The sequence below is a fragment of the Rhinoderma darwinii genome, chromosome 2, assembly GCF_050947455.1.
Source record: "Rhinoderma darwinii isolate aRhiDar2 chromosome 2, aRhiDar2.hap1, whole genome shotgun sequence".
Taxonomy (NCBI): domain Eukaryota; kingdom Metazoa; phylum Chordata; class Amphibia; order Anura; family Rhinodermatidae; genus Rhinoderma; species Rhinoderma darwinii.
Genome location: NC_134688.1, coordinates 289,739,267 through 289,755,348, shown reverse-complemented (window position 1 = coordinate 289,755,348; position 16,082 = coordinate 289,739,267). Strand labels below are relative to the sequence as shown.

Sequence of the window (16,082 nt, the reverse complement as noted above, 5' to 3'; positions counted from 1 at the left end):
AATTTATATCTTGATTTTTCTATATTCTCAAAAATCAGGCGCAGGTCTGTCTTTCTCTTTTTTTTGTTTCATTTTAATAGGAAGAAAGTTGGAGTGAGATGCGACACATTTGTTAAGAGGCTGAATAAACCTCAATAAACCTCTTAACCCCTTACTGACCACCAATACGCCTTTTCACGTTCGCCTAGTCTAAGTCCTGCACGGGTCTCCCGTGCAGGCTGGAGCCGGGGCTCTGCTGTCTGATGACAGCTGAGCTCCTGCTCCAATGCCCGCGATCGAAGTTTACTTTGATCGAGGCCGTTTAACCTGTTAAATGCCGCCGTCAATAGCGACCTCGGCATTTAACTTGTTAACAGAGGGAGTGAGCTCCCTCTGTCACCCATCGGCGGCCCGCAAATGCAATCGCTGGTCTCCGATGGGGTGTCATGGCAGCCGGGGGCTTGATGAAAGACCCCAGGTCTGCCCTGGACATATGCCTATTAGGACGCGCCGGAGGCACGTCCTAATAGATTGCCTGTCAGATTTAGGGCTGATTCAGACAAATGTGGCGTTTTTGCGCACGCAAAACACGCGGCGTTTTGCCTGCGCAAAAGCCACTTGACAGCTCCCTGTGGCAGCAGCATATGATGCGTGGTTTTCGCGCAGCCGCCATCATTATGACACGCCATTTGGATGTTTGTAAACAGAAAAGCACGTGCTGCTTTTCTGTTTACATTCATCCTTTTGACAGCTGTTGCGCGAAACAGCCAGTTCGCACGGAAGTGCTTCCGTGCGGCATGCGTGGTTTTCACGCACCCATTGACTTCAATGGGTGCGTGATGTGCGAAAAACGCAGAGATATTGAACATGTCACGCTTTTTACGCAGCGGACAAAGGCTGCGCAAAAAGCACGGACTGTCTGTACTGCCCCATATACTTCTATTAGTCCATGCGAGCCGCGTGAAAACCACGCGGCCTGCACGGACGCAATTCACGTTCGTGTGAATCCGCCCTTACACTGACAGGCAATAATGCTCTGGTATACGAAGTATACAAAAGCATTATAGCAGCGATCTGAAGATCGCACAGTAAAGTCCCCTAGTGGGACCAATAAAATAAGTCATAAATGTGAAATAAAGATTCATAATAAAAATTACAGTAAAAAAAAAAAATAAAACCATTTTTTTCCCATAAAAAGTGATTTTATTTAGTAAAAGGGTAAAAAATAAATAAAAGTACACATATATGGTATCGCTCCGACCGTAATGACTCAATTAATAAGTTAATATGTAATTTAAACCGCAAGGTGAACACCGTAAAAAAAAAACGCAAAAAACCATGGCAAAACTGCAATTTTTTTCCATCGCTCCCCAAAAAAGTCATAATAAAAATGAATAAATAAGTCCCATGCACCCCAAAACAGTACCAATCAAAACTACGTCTCGTCCCGCAAAAAACAAGCCCAAAAAAATCACTACATTGATAGAAAAATAAAAAAATTACGGCTCTTGGAAAGCAACGATGCAAAAACAAATAATTTTAGTTCAAAGGTGTTTTTATTGTGCAAAAGTCGTAAAACATAAAAAAACCTCTACATATGTGGTATCGCCATAATCGTACCGACCCATAGAATAAAGGTAACATGTTACTTACGCCGCACAGTGAACGGCGTCAATTTAAAAACGCATAGAACAATGGTGGAATTTCAGTTTTTTTTTTTATAATCCCCCCCAAAAAAAGTAAATAAAAGTTAATAAAAAAAATTATATGTACCCAAAAATGGTGCTCTTAAAAAGTACAATCTAATCCCGCAAAAAACAAGTCCTCATACAGCTATGTAGACGAAAAAATAAAAAAGTTATAGCTCTTTGAATGCGACTATAGAAATACGAATAAAATAGCTGTAATGCCGGGGTAGGGAGACCGGCAGGTGAGCCCTAATCTACCCGCCACTCAGTCCCTGCCTACTTGCAACGGCCCGTCCTAGGCGACCGCGTACAACTGGGAGTTCAAAAACAGGGGTATGTTGCATAAAATAAACATTAGCACGAGGAGTGGAGTCGATACCCACTACCGGGACAGGTTTAGGCAATTCAATCAATGGCATAGCTAGAGACATAGCAAATTCCACATACATAATATTAGCAGAAGACCCTTAATCCACAAAGGCATTGCCGGTAGCAGACCTACCACCAAAAGAGACCTGAAAGGGAAGCAAGATCTTATTAGGTTTCATGTATACGGGAAATACCTGTGCGCCCAAGCGACCTCCCCGATAGTCACTTAGGCACGGAAGTTTTCCGGCTGCTTATTCTTACGCCTAGGACAGTTGTTCACTTGATGCTTGTCATCCCCACAGTAAAAGCAGAGACCATTCTTCCTGCGGAACTCTCTACGTTGTTGGGGAGACACGGAGGCCCCGAGTTGTATAGGTTCATCCGAATCTTCCGTGGAAGAACGAAGCAACGGCACCTCGGGAGCCATCATGGGGGAGCCAGAGGAGAAGGCACAAAATGTTCAAGTCGTCGTTCCCTGAGACGTCGGTCAAGACGTAGCGCTAAAGCCATTACCTGATCTAGAGAGTCAGAAGAGGGATAGCTAACTAACAAGTCCTTCAGGGCGTTCGACAGACCCAATCTGAACTGGCACCTCAAGGCAGGGTCATTCCACCGAGAAGCTACACACCACTTCCTAAAGTCCGAACAGTACTCCTTAACGGGTCTCTTACCCTGACGTAAGCTCACCAGCTGACTCTCGGCAAAGGCAGCCTTGTCAGTCTCGTCATATATGAGCCCGAGAGCAGAAAAAAAAAGGTCAACAGAGGAAAGCTCAGGGGCGTCGGGAGCCAAGGAGAAGGCCCATTCTTGGGGTCCGTCCTGGAGCCGGGACATAATTATACCCACTCGCTGGCTCTCAGAACCTGAGGAGTGGGGCTTTAGATGGAAATAGAGACTACAACTCTCCCGAAAGGAGAAAAAAGTCTTCTGGTCCCCTGAGAACTGGTCAGGCAACTTGAGGTGGGGTTCAAGAGGTGAGGTGGGGGGCACTACCAGGGTAGAATCATGCAGGTTGCCCCTCTGAGTCAGGGCTTGGACCTGTAGGGAGAGGCCCTGCATTTGCTGAGCCAGGGTCTCAAGGGGGTCCATAGTGTGTCAGGGACCAGGGTAGAAAAGGTATATGGGCCTGTGATTATGTAATGCCGGGGTAGGGAGACAGACAGGTGAGCCCTAATCTACCCACAGCTCAGTCGCTACCTACTTGCAACGGCCCTTCCTAGGCGACGGCGTACAACTGGGCGACGGTCCCTACTCTCACTATGTGCACGACAGACAGACAGACAAGGGTACAAAGAAGCTAAGGGAAAAGGGGCAGATGCCCACGGCAACACCGTGAGCTACAAGAGAAGTGAACGAGCCGAGTCAAACCAGGAGTGTACGAGGTACCAAACGCAGAGCAAGAGAGTAGTCAGTAAAGCCAGGGTCAATATGAAGCAGAGGACAAAAGTACAAGCAGCAGCAGCAGAGCCAGGAAACCAGCAGAATCACAGGCAAAGGAGAAGCAGGAAATGAGGGTATAAATAGACAGAGGGTGGGAGCTAGCTCCGTCTGGCTAGGCTGTGATAGGCTCTCCCACTACTCAGCCTCCCAGCCTGAGTGGTAGAAGAAGGAGTCACTCTATCAGACTTAGGAGCAGGTGCAGACTGAGTAACCACGGGCGTCGACACAGAAGCTGTGTATGGCAGATCCTTTTCAATAGCTTGGTCATTAGGGCTTAAAATGGGCTGGTCACTAATGAATAACTGAATGTGTCGCATCTTAATGCCGGCCGTGCGCTATATATTCACCCTAATCGGCCATGAAAATGTTTAAAAAAAAAAACATACCTCACCGTTCCTCTTCTCCCCCTCCGGGTCCCCTTAGCATGTCAAGCCGCTTATACAATGTCCTGACGCCAAGCAGCGTCAGGGCTTTATATGCGATGCAGTCATCAGTGCTGCATCGCATACAATGTCTTGACGCTGCCCTGCATCAGTGCATTGTATGAAACGCGTCAGCATGATGAGGGGACCCGAACTTGTTACTTTTAAACCGTTTTGCAACCATTCCATGCCAGAAAACCGCCGTTGAAAGGTTGATAACATTTCCCCATGTGCCTTTGTATGGCACTGTATTACGGAGACATTTTCCCTTAAAAGCAATACTTACAGGGGAGTATACTTCCATTAAAATGGCATCCAATGGAACATGGCATGATTTTTTTTCTGACAATCTGAGAAAAAAACAATATGCTTCTGCTGTATAAAATTGTAGGCATACAGAGGTACAGTAACGTAATAGCCCAATAGACTTCTATAGGTGGCGTATTACAGCTCCGTACAGCTTGAGGGTTGTATGGACCCATAATACGGTCGTGTTCGTCAGTCGTTACGGTTATTCCTAGAGGCAAGCGACACGGTTGTCCAGGTGTAACCATTTCATAATGTACATAAGAGAATGAAACAAAGAAAGCGAAAATGAAGAGTTCAAAGAGCAGATATCCAACAACACATAGAACCGATGTAAATCTTGTGTTACCCAGATATGTGAAGAATGCAGTTTCAATCGATCAATTATCAGTTTCAAAGGATGTTTATTCATTCAACTTGATAATGCCTATCATTAATGCAAAGTGATATCGTGACTTCAGATCACGATATCATGAATAGGTGCCGCTTTAAAAAAAGTACTAATAGTAACAACATGCTGTAAAAACAACATGTTAACTTTATTCTGCGGGTCATAACAATTCCGGCGATACCAAATTTATATAGTTGTGTTTTTTGTTTTTTACTGCTTTTACAAAGAAAAAATTATTTGTTAAAAAAGAAAAAAAAACTGCAGTTTTTCACGTCCGATATGCGCAGCGTGAGGGTGAATCAGGCCTTAGGCTAGATTCACACGATCGACTGTTTATGCACACAAATGTATAAAACAACAACCTCCGAGTGGTACGTAGCCATAATTTGGCCCCTGTACAAGTGTTTGGGCCCTAATGCATACGACCGTGTATGCCGACCGAGTCCCGTCTGTGATCCATGGAAAGATAGGACATGTTATATCTTCCCACGGATCAGTCGTGTCCGTTTTCACAAACCCGATTCCTCCACTAAAGTGAATGGGTCCGTGAAAACTTTCGGGTGCCACTCGGATGGCGTGAAAAACGGTCCGAGTGGCACTCGACCTTGTCAACTGGGCTTACTGTATCTCGTATACCTTTGAGGTACATGCAACTATAATCTATCTGATAAAGAATGTATAGGGGCATTCTCATTCTTCTAGAGAATAGCTTCGTACATTTGGCACCCAATAGAATATGTTACGACTGCTTTGTCCATGAGGCCTAAGGAGTCTGAATTATTAAAATCACATTGTAAGGCGTGCACCTATATTGTTATTGTACAGAATTGTCCTAATTTATTTGGAAACAAAAAAACAGTATACACATTACCTTTAACACTTTATTTTATTGAAATTGTGTGAATAGGAACCCCCAAAAAAGCAGATTATAGTTTGTTTTATTTCTACATTGATCAGCACACAATCTCCCACTCGACTTCCACGACGAGACTGGCAATACTAGACTTGTCCACAAGGGGGTATACTGTCCTCCAGACTGTGATCTCAAATAAGCATACGTGTTGTTAGCAATGTAGTAAAGTAATATGAAGATAATATTGGGAGTAAACATTAGGACAAACAAAATAAAATAATCCAAACTAATGAAGACACTAATCAAACGAGCAGATTCGACCTGCTGTCACACAAGAACCTGAAGGATGTCGGATGTGACGTCACGACTGGCAGATGAGGCCAGAGCGGTTGACTGGCAGTGATGGCGGAAGTGGATGTGTTGCTACCCGTGATGGCGGAAGTCGCGGAGGAAAAGATGAAGGCAGACCCCGAGCGAAGCCGTTTTCCTCATTGTGTTGTATGGACCCCAATTCCAGTTCTGACGTAAGAATGGGCGCGTTCTGCTTAACTGTCAGGTCCTATATGTAGTTAATATCACTGTTATGTGACAGTCTGGATAAATTGGATTTTATGGCAAATAAAATGTCCGGGTCTGACACTATTCCTTGTGTTTTTAAGACCTCTGCTTGCTGTCGGTGTATGAGAACATTGTGTCTCACAGCTGAGAGTTTGCCACAATTGTATCCAGTCTAAGCAATGTTCTATGAGCGAAACGGAAACACCACTTATATAAGATCTAATTGGTTACAACTCTTCATTATATAATGATTGTACTGTATGTATACTGGCAAAACCCCTTTAAATAGTGCTGCCATAAAGGGTGTATTTATTATTGGTGCCACGACTTTGCAGGTAAACTGCCGTTTTACCTGCAACAATGCACGGCCATTACCGAGCAATTTGACAAACTCGCTGAACATTTTTTTGAGCTAAAACTACATCTTATTGGAAAAAATAGTATTTTTATAATTTCACGGCCTAATACTAATACAATATAACAACTGTAGGGTAAAAAACACACCCCTAGATTAATTCCTTGAGATGTGATATATACAACATGGTGGTGTTTCTTCTGTTTTAGCACCTCAAGGTCTCTTCAGACATGAAATGGTGTCTGGAAAACATCCTAAGGCTATGTTCACACAGAGTTTTTTGACACAGAAACCGCGTCGCAAAAACGGCCCGAAAATGCCTCCCATTGATTTCAATGGGAGGCGGAGGCATCTTTTTCCCGCGAGCGGTAAAACGGTCTCGCGGGAGAAAGAAGGGACATGACCTATCTTCGGGTATTTACGCCTCTGACCTCCCTTTGACATCAATGGGAGGCAGAGAAAGCGCATTTCGCAGCGTTTTATGCCCGCGGTGCTCTATGGCTGCGGGTGAAAAACGCTGCGAAAATCGGCGTGCAGGGAGAGAAAAATCTGCCTCAAACTGAATTTTGAAGCAGAAATTCCACCTGCGAAAAACTCAGTGTGAACATAGCCTAAGGGTATGTTCACACGTATCGTAAACACTGCAGATTTTCCACAACGGAGTTCATTGCAGAAATCACATCCACACGCAGTGGGAAAACTCAGCAGAAAAAAATCGTTCATAAATTCAGTTCAATTTTTAAAATTAGGTGATTTATTGGGGTTTTCTAATATATAGGCCCCTCAAAGCCACTTCAGGCACTGTGGCACTACCTACAGGGACATTGCGGCACTATCTACATGGCACTGTGGTGTTTTCAGGGGATTGGGGCAAAAAACATCCTGACAAAGGAGATCCATTTGAAGAGACACCTATGCGAAATGGACGTGAAAAACGGACACTTGATCAGTTTTAAAGAGGCTCTGTCACCAGATAAGAATGCCCTATCTCCTCCATCATTTTATCAGCGCTGGAATGTAGTTAACAGCAGTGTTTTTTATTTTGAGAAACGATCTTTTTTCAGCAAGTTATGACCTTTATTACATTTATGCAAATTCGTTTGTTAATGCCCAAGTGGGCGTTTTTTAACTTTTGACCAAGTGGAGGTATTACAAAGAAGTGTATGACGCTGACCAATCAGCATCATACACTTCTCTCCATTACACTGAAGGTTGTTTCACTGAACAGCGCGATCTCGTGTGACGTCACTTCCGCCCACAGGTCCTTCGTCTCTAGGGAGTTCTCTATGCTTACCTGCACTGTGTGATGCTGCCTCCTCCGATGCTGCTGCAAATCCGACATCTGTAACTTCTCATACGCCTGGAGACGATCTATGTTCAGTCTTCAGACGCAGGGATGAAGGACCTGTGAGCGGAAGTGACGTCACAGCGTGGTCTCGCGAGATCACGCTGTTCAGTGAAACAAGTTTGGGTGTAATGGAGAGAAGTGTATGATGCTGATTGGTCAGCGTCATACGCTTCTTTGTAATACGCCCACTGGGTGAAAAGTTAAAAAACGCCCACTGGGGCATTAAGAAAGTAATTTGCATAAATGTAATAAAGGTCATAACTTGCTGAAAAAAGATTGTTTCTCAAAATAAAAAACACTGCTGTTCACTACATTCCAGCACCCATAAAATGATGTAGGAGATAGGGCATTCTTATCTGGTGACAGAGCCTTTTTAATGGCAAGTCGTGTGACTGTAGCTTAAATGACTATGATGCCATGAGTCCCGATCACATGTACCGTGGTCGGGCTGGGAAATCCGGCTGACACACGGACTGTTTTTCACGGTCCGATCACGGTCGTGTTAATCCGGCCTTAATATCCTTTATTTAAAACCCCATCATGGGGTCGATACTGCACAGGGTCCTGCTCAGACTTCACACACTATAATGTAATCTCGCCCTAGAGTGCTCGGCGCTATCTGCCTGGCGCTGCTGCAATTTACACTGCTCTCGCCTGCAATGTCGGAGACCGGCTGAGGTGGTGATGGGCAGAGAGGGATGTTAGTGCACGCAGCGCATCATTGATGATAGGTTCTGCTAACCTGTTCCCTGCCGGGGAACACAGAAGTTATAATCAATTAGATATACGCTTTTCCAATTGTATTTCTGATTTTTTTAAAAAAGTATTTGCAGAGGTTAAAGAGTCTCTGTCACCAGATTTTGCAAGCCCTATCTGCTATTGCAGCAGATAGGCGCTGCAATGTAGATTACAGTAACGTTTTTATTTTAAAAAAACGAGCATTTTTGGCCAAGTTATGACCATTTTTGTAATTATGCAAATGAGGCTTGCAAAAGTCCAAGTGGGTGTGTTTAAAAGTAAAAGTCCAAGTGGGCGTGTATTAGGTGCGTACATCGGGGCGTTTTTAATACTTTTACTAGCTGGGCGCTGTGAAGAGAAGTAACATCCACTTCTCTTCAGAACGCCCAGCTTGTGACAGTGCAGATCTGTGACGTCACTCACAGGTCCTGCATCGTGACGGCCACATCGGCAGCAGAGGCTACAGTTGATTCTGCAGCAGCATCAGCGTTTGCAGGTAAGATCGACTTACCTGCAAACGCTGATGCTGCTGCAGAATCAACTGTAGCCTCTGGTGCCGATGTGGCCGTCACGATGCAGGACCTGTGAGTGACGTCACAGATCTGCACTGTCACAAGCTGGGCGTTCTGAAGAGAAGAGGATGTTACTTCTCATCAGAGCGCCCAGCTAGTGAAAGTATTAAAAACGCCCCGATGTACGCACCTAATACACGCCCACTTGGACTTTTACTTTTAAACACACCCACTTGGACTTTTGCAAGCCTCATTTGCATAATTACAAAAATGGTCATAACTTGGCCAAAAATGCTCGTTTTTTAAAAATAAAAACGTTACTGTAATCTACATTGCAGCGCCTATCTGCTGCAATAGCAGATAGGGGTTGCAAAATCTGGTGACAGAGCCTCTTTAAGTACAATTACAGCAATATATGTTAAAAAGTTATTTATATAAAGAAAATAATTTATTAAGTTATCTCGTGGTATTATTGTTCGATAAACTGAAAAAAAAAATATAAGAAAATCCAGATTCAAATCGAAAATCGCCCCTGAAAAAAAGCTAGATTTTATTTTTTGGCAAAATGTCACAAAAAACATTCTCCAAATCACGTGGATTAGTAAAGGCATTCCAAAATTATTACCACATGAAGTGACCCGTCCGATTTGAAAAATGGGGCTGCATCCTTAAAGGGTTAATTACTAAATCAAAAATTGAAAGGAGATTCCCTCTTTAGACCACCCATTTCTATTTATTATTAACTCCTCGATGATGAGCTAAAGGCAGTTGGAGACCCACAGCCGCTGACATCTGTTGTAAAGGAAAAAGAAGGAGAAGTGGATTACACTTCTCCCGTCTAATGTTTAGTGCTGAGCTGAGTGGCACTACAAGTACGTGGTAGCTGCTCTTTTACCCCCACCTCCATACTGGAGACATGTCCACTCAACTAAGCTGAATGAGCTGGTTAATAGCAAATGTTTTTTCAGCAGAGAAATGCTTTGTGGTAGCGGAGAAAGCAGTAGCATATTAAAAAAATACTAATTACATTTGTTCTTTATGTATAATTTTTTTGAAGTGTGTGTCATTTAATACAAATGTATGCATTTTTTTTTAGGTGGCTTTTCCCATTCATTGGTCATATGGGAATCTGTACGTCATCTGGTGTGATTCGAGACTTTGCTGGCCCCTATTATGTTTCTGTAAGTAAGATATACTGAGAGTACTGATAGCATGGCTATTGTGTGTATGTACTGGCCTGCATATAACAAGTGCTGAAGTTGCCACTAGACCTTGAAATTTGGAAACGTTTGCATCACATCATCAGGTCAGCATCGGCACTTGTGAATGTTGGAGCCAGCACCAAAGTTTGCATGCATATGTATTCTGGCGGATTAGTTAGTTAGTTCGCTTAATTGAGTATTATGCAGAGGTGGCGATAATGCCTGTACATGCAAATTTATGCTTTGTAAAAAGCTTCCAAACATGAGACTGGACTTTGTTATAAAGGGGCACCAGAGCGCTACACTAGCATGCAACCGAGGTGGGAGAGCAAATTAAAAAGACCTAAGGTGTACATACATTAAAGGGGTTGTCCACTTTTTGAAAACTGATGACCTATCCACCGGATAGGTCATCAGTATATGATCGGTGCATGTCCGACATCCGGGCCGATCCGCTACTCTGGCTGCCTCTGTGCACCGAATGTTTGGAATGGGCTGCAGTAGTTGGAGCCGGAAGCAGATGGCTCCGACCAGGGGCGTAACTAGGAAAGACTGGACCCCATAGTAAACTGTAGATAGCCTCATACAGCCCCCCTGTAGATAGCGTCATACAGCCCCCCTGTAGATAGCGTCATACAGCTCCCCTGTAGATAGCGTCATACAGCCCCCTCCCTTTATATAGTGCCATACAGCCCCCTGTAGATAGCGCTATACAGCCCCCTTCCTGTATATAGCACCATACAGCCCCCTGTAGATATCGCCTTGCAGCCCCCTGTAGATATCGCCATACAGCCCCCTCCGTGTGTATAGCGCCATACACCCCCCTCCCTGTGTATAGCGCCATACCGCCCCCTCGCCGTGTATAGCGCCATACCACCCCCTCGCCGTGTATAGCGCCATACAGCCCCCCTGTAGATAACACCATACAGCCCCAACCAGCCCCCCCCCCCCAAAAAAAAAACCCAAAACAAACGGTCTGTAGCCTATGGTTTGTCCCACAAAAGACATGTACCCCCTATCCACAGGATAGGGGATACATATGTGATGCTGGGACACCCAGCGATAACGAGAATGGGGGACCGAAACTCCCCCGAAGTTCTCCATGAGAAACCTCGGACTTCCGGGGTTTTCGTCCGGCAGCACAATAAAAATTAAAGGAGCTCTGGTCACGCATGCGCACAAGTGCGACCGGTGCTATATTCATTTCTACGGAGCTGCTGACACAGACCCCGGAAGTCCGAGGTTTCTGATGGAGATCTTCAGGGGACTTTTGGTCCGCTGTTCTCCTTATTGCTGGGGGGGTCCCAGCGATCACACATGTATCCCCTATCCTGTGGACAAGGGGATACATGTGTTTTGTAGGAACAACCCCTTTAATGGCAGAGCGGGGAGATACCTGCCTGCTCTTCCGTAGTGTTCAGTGCCGTTGCGCTGTACCAGCCATAGCTGCTGTTAGCAGAGCCTCCAGCCATGGGGGGGCCCATACCGGTGGGTGGCTCGGGCCCCCTAGAAGCCGCTATGGCTGCTACAGCGGTAGTTACGCCACTGGCTCCGGCCACTGCATAGCGGCCTTTCGGTGGAACTGCAGCTATGCTCCTATTCACTTGAATAGGAGCAGAACTGTAATACCGCAGCTCGGCCGCTATTCTTTGACCGGAGCCATCTGCGCCCGGAAGCAGCCGGAGTGCTGGATCGGTGCGGGGTCCGGGTGTAGAACACGCATCTATCATATACTGATGACCTATCCGGTGGATAGGTCATCAGTTTTCAGAAAGTGCACAACCCCTTTGATGGCAATGGATTCTGACATTTACATTATTTAAATGGTTTTTCACATCAGGGACATTTATGAGAAATCCGCAGGATATGTCATCAATGTCAGATAGATGCGGGACCCACCTCTGTGACCCACACCTAACTCTAGAACGGGGCCCCCTAAACCCCGTTCTACTGCTCTGTGTTGCGGCAGGTGGGACCCGCATCTATCTGACATTCATGACATATCGAGTGGATATGTCATAAATGTCCCTAATGGGAAAACCCCTTTAATGTTACTTTTGTACATTGCTTATATGCTACCATATGTATCTCCCTAATCTGGATTTATATGCACTACTTCTCTTCCTGGTTGCTATATTGTTATATTTCTACCCGGCCGGGTATGTGACATCCATAGGAGCCTTGGAAGTGATGATATGCTCCCAGAGAGCCCTGATCTCAACATCATCGAGTCTGTCTGGGATTACACGAAGAGACAGAAGGATTTGAGAAAGCCTACATCCAGAAGATCGGTGTATAGTTCTCCAAGGTGTTTGGAACGACCTCCCTGCCGAGTTCCTTCAAAAACTTTGTACAAGTGTGCCTAGAAGAATTTAAGCTGTTTTGAAGGCAAAGGGTGGTCACACCAAATATCGATTTCATTTAGATTTCTCCTCTGTTCATTCATTTTGTATTTTGTTATTGGATGAAAACAAAACGATTAACGGTGCTATTTTTGAAAGTATTCTTTTATTCTCAACATTTTTAACTTGTATTTGCAGACTTATTTTCATGTCTAGTTGTCTTACAAACAACATCATTGCGCCTACTGAAGAAACTGTAAGTCCTGGACAGGGCAGCAGTTTATTGACTAGGTGGAGTATCTATATGTTGACCCCACTGATGTACACAATAGTCTGCACTTGATTTCCCTTCTGTATACATGGCACTCCTGTTTTGTTGCTCAATACAAACATTATGCTTCTAAAATTCTGTCTCTGTGTAAGTACAGCAGTATATCCAACTTTTAACCCTCTTTTGTCTGCAGGAGGATTGCATGGCCTTTGGGAAGCCAGTAAAGTAAGTAGCTTTCTTACAACTTTGCATGTAAGGGAAGTGGCATACTGGCATTTGTATTTTATATGTGCTGAACCTCTCTTTAGATATTGGCAGTTGGATTCTAATCTTGTATATGCCAATGGACCCAACCCATGGGACACCGCTGTCCATGAAGCGTCTGAGGAATATAAACATCGTATGGTCAGTCATGTTTTCCACTATTCTGTTTTTCACCATAGTGTCCATAGTACTTTTAACATATTGCAGTGACAGTATTATAACTGCAAATAAAAATCACTCACATGATCAGATTTTTATCTAAGGGTCTGTTCACATCACCGTTGGCTTTCCGTTCCGGGGTTCCGTCTGAGGTTTCCGTCGTGTGAACCCCGTAACGGAAAGTGAAACCACAGCTTCCTTTTCAGTCACCATTGATATCAATGGTGACGGAAACATCGCTAATGGTTTCCGTTTGTCACCATTCTGGCAGGTTTCCGGTTTTCCGACGGAATCATTAGCACTGTCGATTCCGCTATTGATTCCGACGTTAAAATGGAAACCTGCCGGAATGGTGACGAACGGAAACCATTAGTGATGTTTCCGTCACCATTGAGATCAATTGGGACTGAAACGGAAGCTGTGGTTTCACTTTCCATTGCGGGGTTCACCCGACGGAAACCTCCGACGGAACCCCGGAACGGAAAGCGAATAGTGATGTGAACAGGCCCTTATTTATACTGTGTATAAACTTGTAGAATTCTAGAGTTCTTATGTCTATTACTGTATTTTTGTAGCACAACCTGTGCTGTGATAACTGTCATTCCCATGTGGCTATGGCGATGAACCTAATGAAATACAATAACACATCCTGGAATATGGTGAAACTCTGTATTTACAGCCTGATGTACAGCAGATATGTCAGGTAGGTTTACACCTTTTGTATGTTTCTGCCCATCTGAATTTTATATGTACGTATATCAACGCTGTAACTAGGCATTTCTTTACCCGGGGCAAATATTTAGTGTAACGCCACACCAGTACTACCACCACACATACACACACCTAGAACATAACTAAAGTTGCCCCTTCCTCACAAAAAATGTAACGTAATATACCACTATACCGCACACATTCATTGTACTGGTATACTGCACATAAACACAGCACTGCTTCGCCACCTAAATATATAGTACAGCATAATGATACATACACACATACACACATACATATATATATATATATATATATATATATATATATATATACACACGTTTCTTACACACACATATTTACACACACACATTACATACACATGTTTACATATGATCACATATACACAATACATAAATATTTCACACATATTTAAATGCTTACACATTACACAGATAACATGTACAAACATATTACACACACCTATACATAACACATCATATTTATACACCTCACACACAACAAACATATATGTATACGCATTACACACATATATATAGTCACACGCATACTTACCTCTCCTGCAGCTAGCTGTCACATATCAGCAGTGTAGGGGGCGCTGTGGTGAGCAGAGGACGGAGCTGCTTCCTGCCTGTGCTGCTCTTTGCACTCCCTACCCCTTCATCTCCTGTCCGACCTGACAGAACTGCTGCATGTATTCCGTTACAACAGCCGTCAAGATGCTCTGGCTGTTTTAACTTAAAGGGAACCTGTCACCAGCATTTCACCTATTAAACCAGCAATACCTGGTGGCAGTGCTGAAAAATAATTTCTATATACGGTAACCTATAATTATCTTCTTAGTCGGCTCTGTAGCTTTAGTACTCAGCTTTTTAGTGTTCCCACACCGTATGCTAATGAGCAGAAAAGAGTCAGATCTTCGTTTGAAAAGAGTCAAATCTTCATTCCTCAAGTCTTTCCGAGTTTACCCCGCCTCCTTACTTTTGATTGACAGCATTGATGTCCTATTCTGGTGTGTGCGCACAAAGGGACACCGGATTATTACGATAAAAGGCGCAAAATCTTTGCATACCATTATTTACAGTTGGAAGAGGAGTTTAGGAGAGGGGATAACGGCAATGAACTTTTTATAGCAGCGGCCAGTGAGGGATAAGTAAAGTTCAATAGGTAAAATGCTGGTGACAGGTTCCCTTTAAAGAAACAGTCAGGCGAGGGAGAAGGAAGGCAGGACCTCCAGACATCCTCATCCTGCACTCCACATCTCTATCTGACTGCATCGGAGGTAGTTGCCTGCAGCTTCCTAGCTATGCCCCTGAAGAATATATTCATGTTGTCCATTAACAGTGACCAGTATATGTATTCTTCTAGTGTTGGAGGCTTTCTGAAGACTTGGGTTCCATTCCTTTTACTGGTAGGGGCAATTCTCACAGTCATTCTTACCTTATACCTGCGGTGAAATTTTCTATGTGGACTCCCAAATCAATGTCTACCATCCAGACCCTGTGCCCTGTCTGGGATAAAGTGTGAGATGGAACAGAAGACTGTGTCTTCATATTGTGGAACTTCTCTGCCTACACTCACTTCCCTTGAGGCTTGCATGGCTCTTTAATCTTGTTTCCTTGAACCACCCGGAAAATTACAGGAAAGTTTGTCTTAACTTTTTTCAGTATCATTCAGGAAGGCCGATGCTCTTACTAACTATTACATGACCCAGACTCTCATGTAAACTAGCCAAACAAGTAGTTGATGTCAAGAGCTCACTCATAAGCACAGTACGACTGTAAATAAAATATGGAATATAATTCCATGCCATTTTTTATTTTTTTTTGCAAACACCTGTGGTTTACCTGTTAGTGTGTTTATATGTGAATGAAAATAAATTTGATTCACTCAATTTTACCAGTATCCAGTCTGCTATTATCTATAGCTAAGAATAACACAATTGATCATATTGTACGCATTATTGTGTTTCAGGTAAGTGTTAATGATACTGTTGAATTATGCTGGCCGGCAAAAATCTTTAATGATCCAATTCCAAGCATCATTGGTTCTGAAACAATCAATTCATAATGATGCATTTCAATCAGCCGGAACAATATAGGACGTGCTTCAAAGTTTTCTCGATTGTTACTGATAAATTCTATGATGTCAGA

The 16,082-nt window shown here is 43.8% G+C and overlaps 1 protein-coding gene across 1 annotated transcript; it reads left to right on the top strand.

Annotated features, from left to right (window-relative positions):
- Nucleotides 1-5,832: 5,832 nt before the first annotated feature.
- On the top strand, nucleotides 5,833-15,828 carry TMEM222 (transmembrane protein 222). The gene is made up of 6 exons (XM_075853440.1): nucleotides 5,833-5,972; nucleotides 10,056-10,140; nucleotides 12,968-12,999; nucleotides 13,083-13,179; nucleotides 13,773-13,900; nucleotides 15,298-15,828. The coding sequence occupies exons 1-6, from the start codon at nucleotides 5,851-5,853 to the stop codon at nucleotides 15,383-15,385; spliced, it is 552 nt and encodes a 183-aa protein (XP_075709555.1). The 5' UTR covers nucleotides 5,833-5,850; the 3' UTR covers nucleotides 15,386-15,828.
- The last annotated feature ends 254 nt before the right edge of the window (nucleotides 15,829-16,082 follow it).

Excerpts from the sequence above, each read along its gene's own strand:
- TMEM222 (XM_075853440.1), top strand. The coding sequence starts at position 5,851 with ATGGCGGAAGTGGATGTGTTGCTACCCGTGATGGCGGAAGTCGCGGAG. Across the intron at positions 5,973-10,055 it reads ACCCCAATTCCAGTTCTGAC|GTGGCTTTTCCCATTCATTG; the intron begins GTAAGAATGGGC and ends ATTTTTTTTTAG. Across the intron at positions 13,180-13,772 it reads AGGAATATAAACATCGTATG|CACAACCTGTGCTGTGATAA; the intron begins GTCAGTCATGTT and ends GTATTTTTGTAG.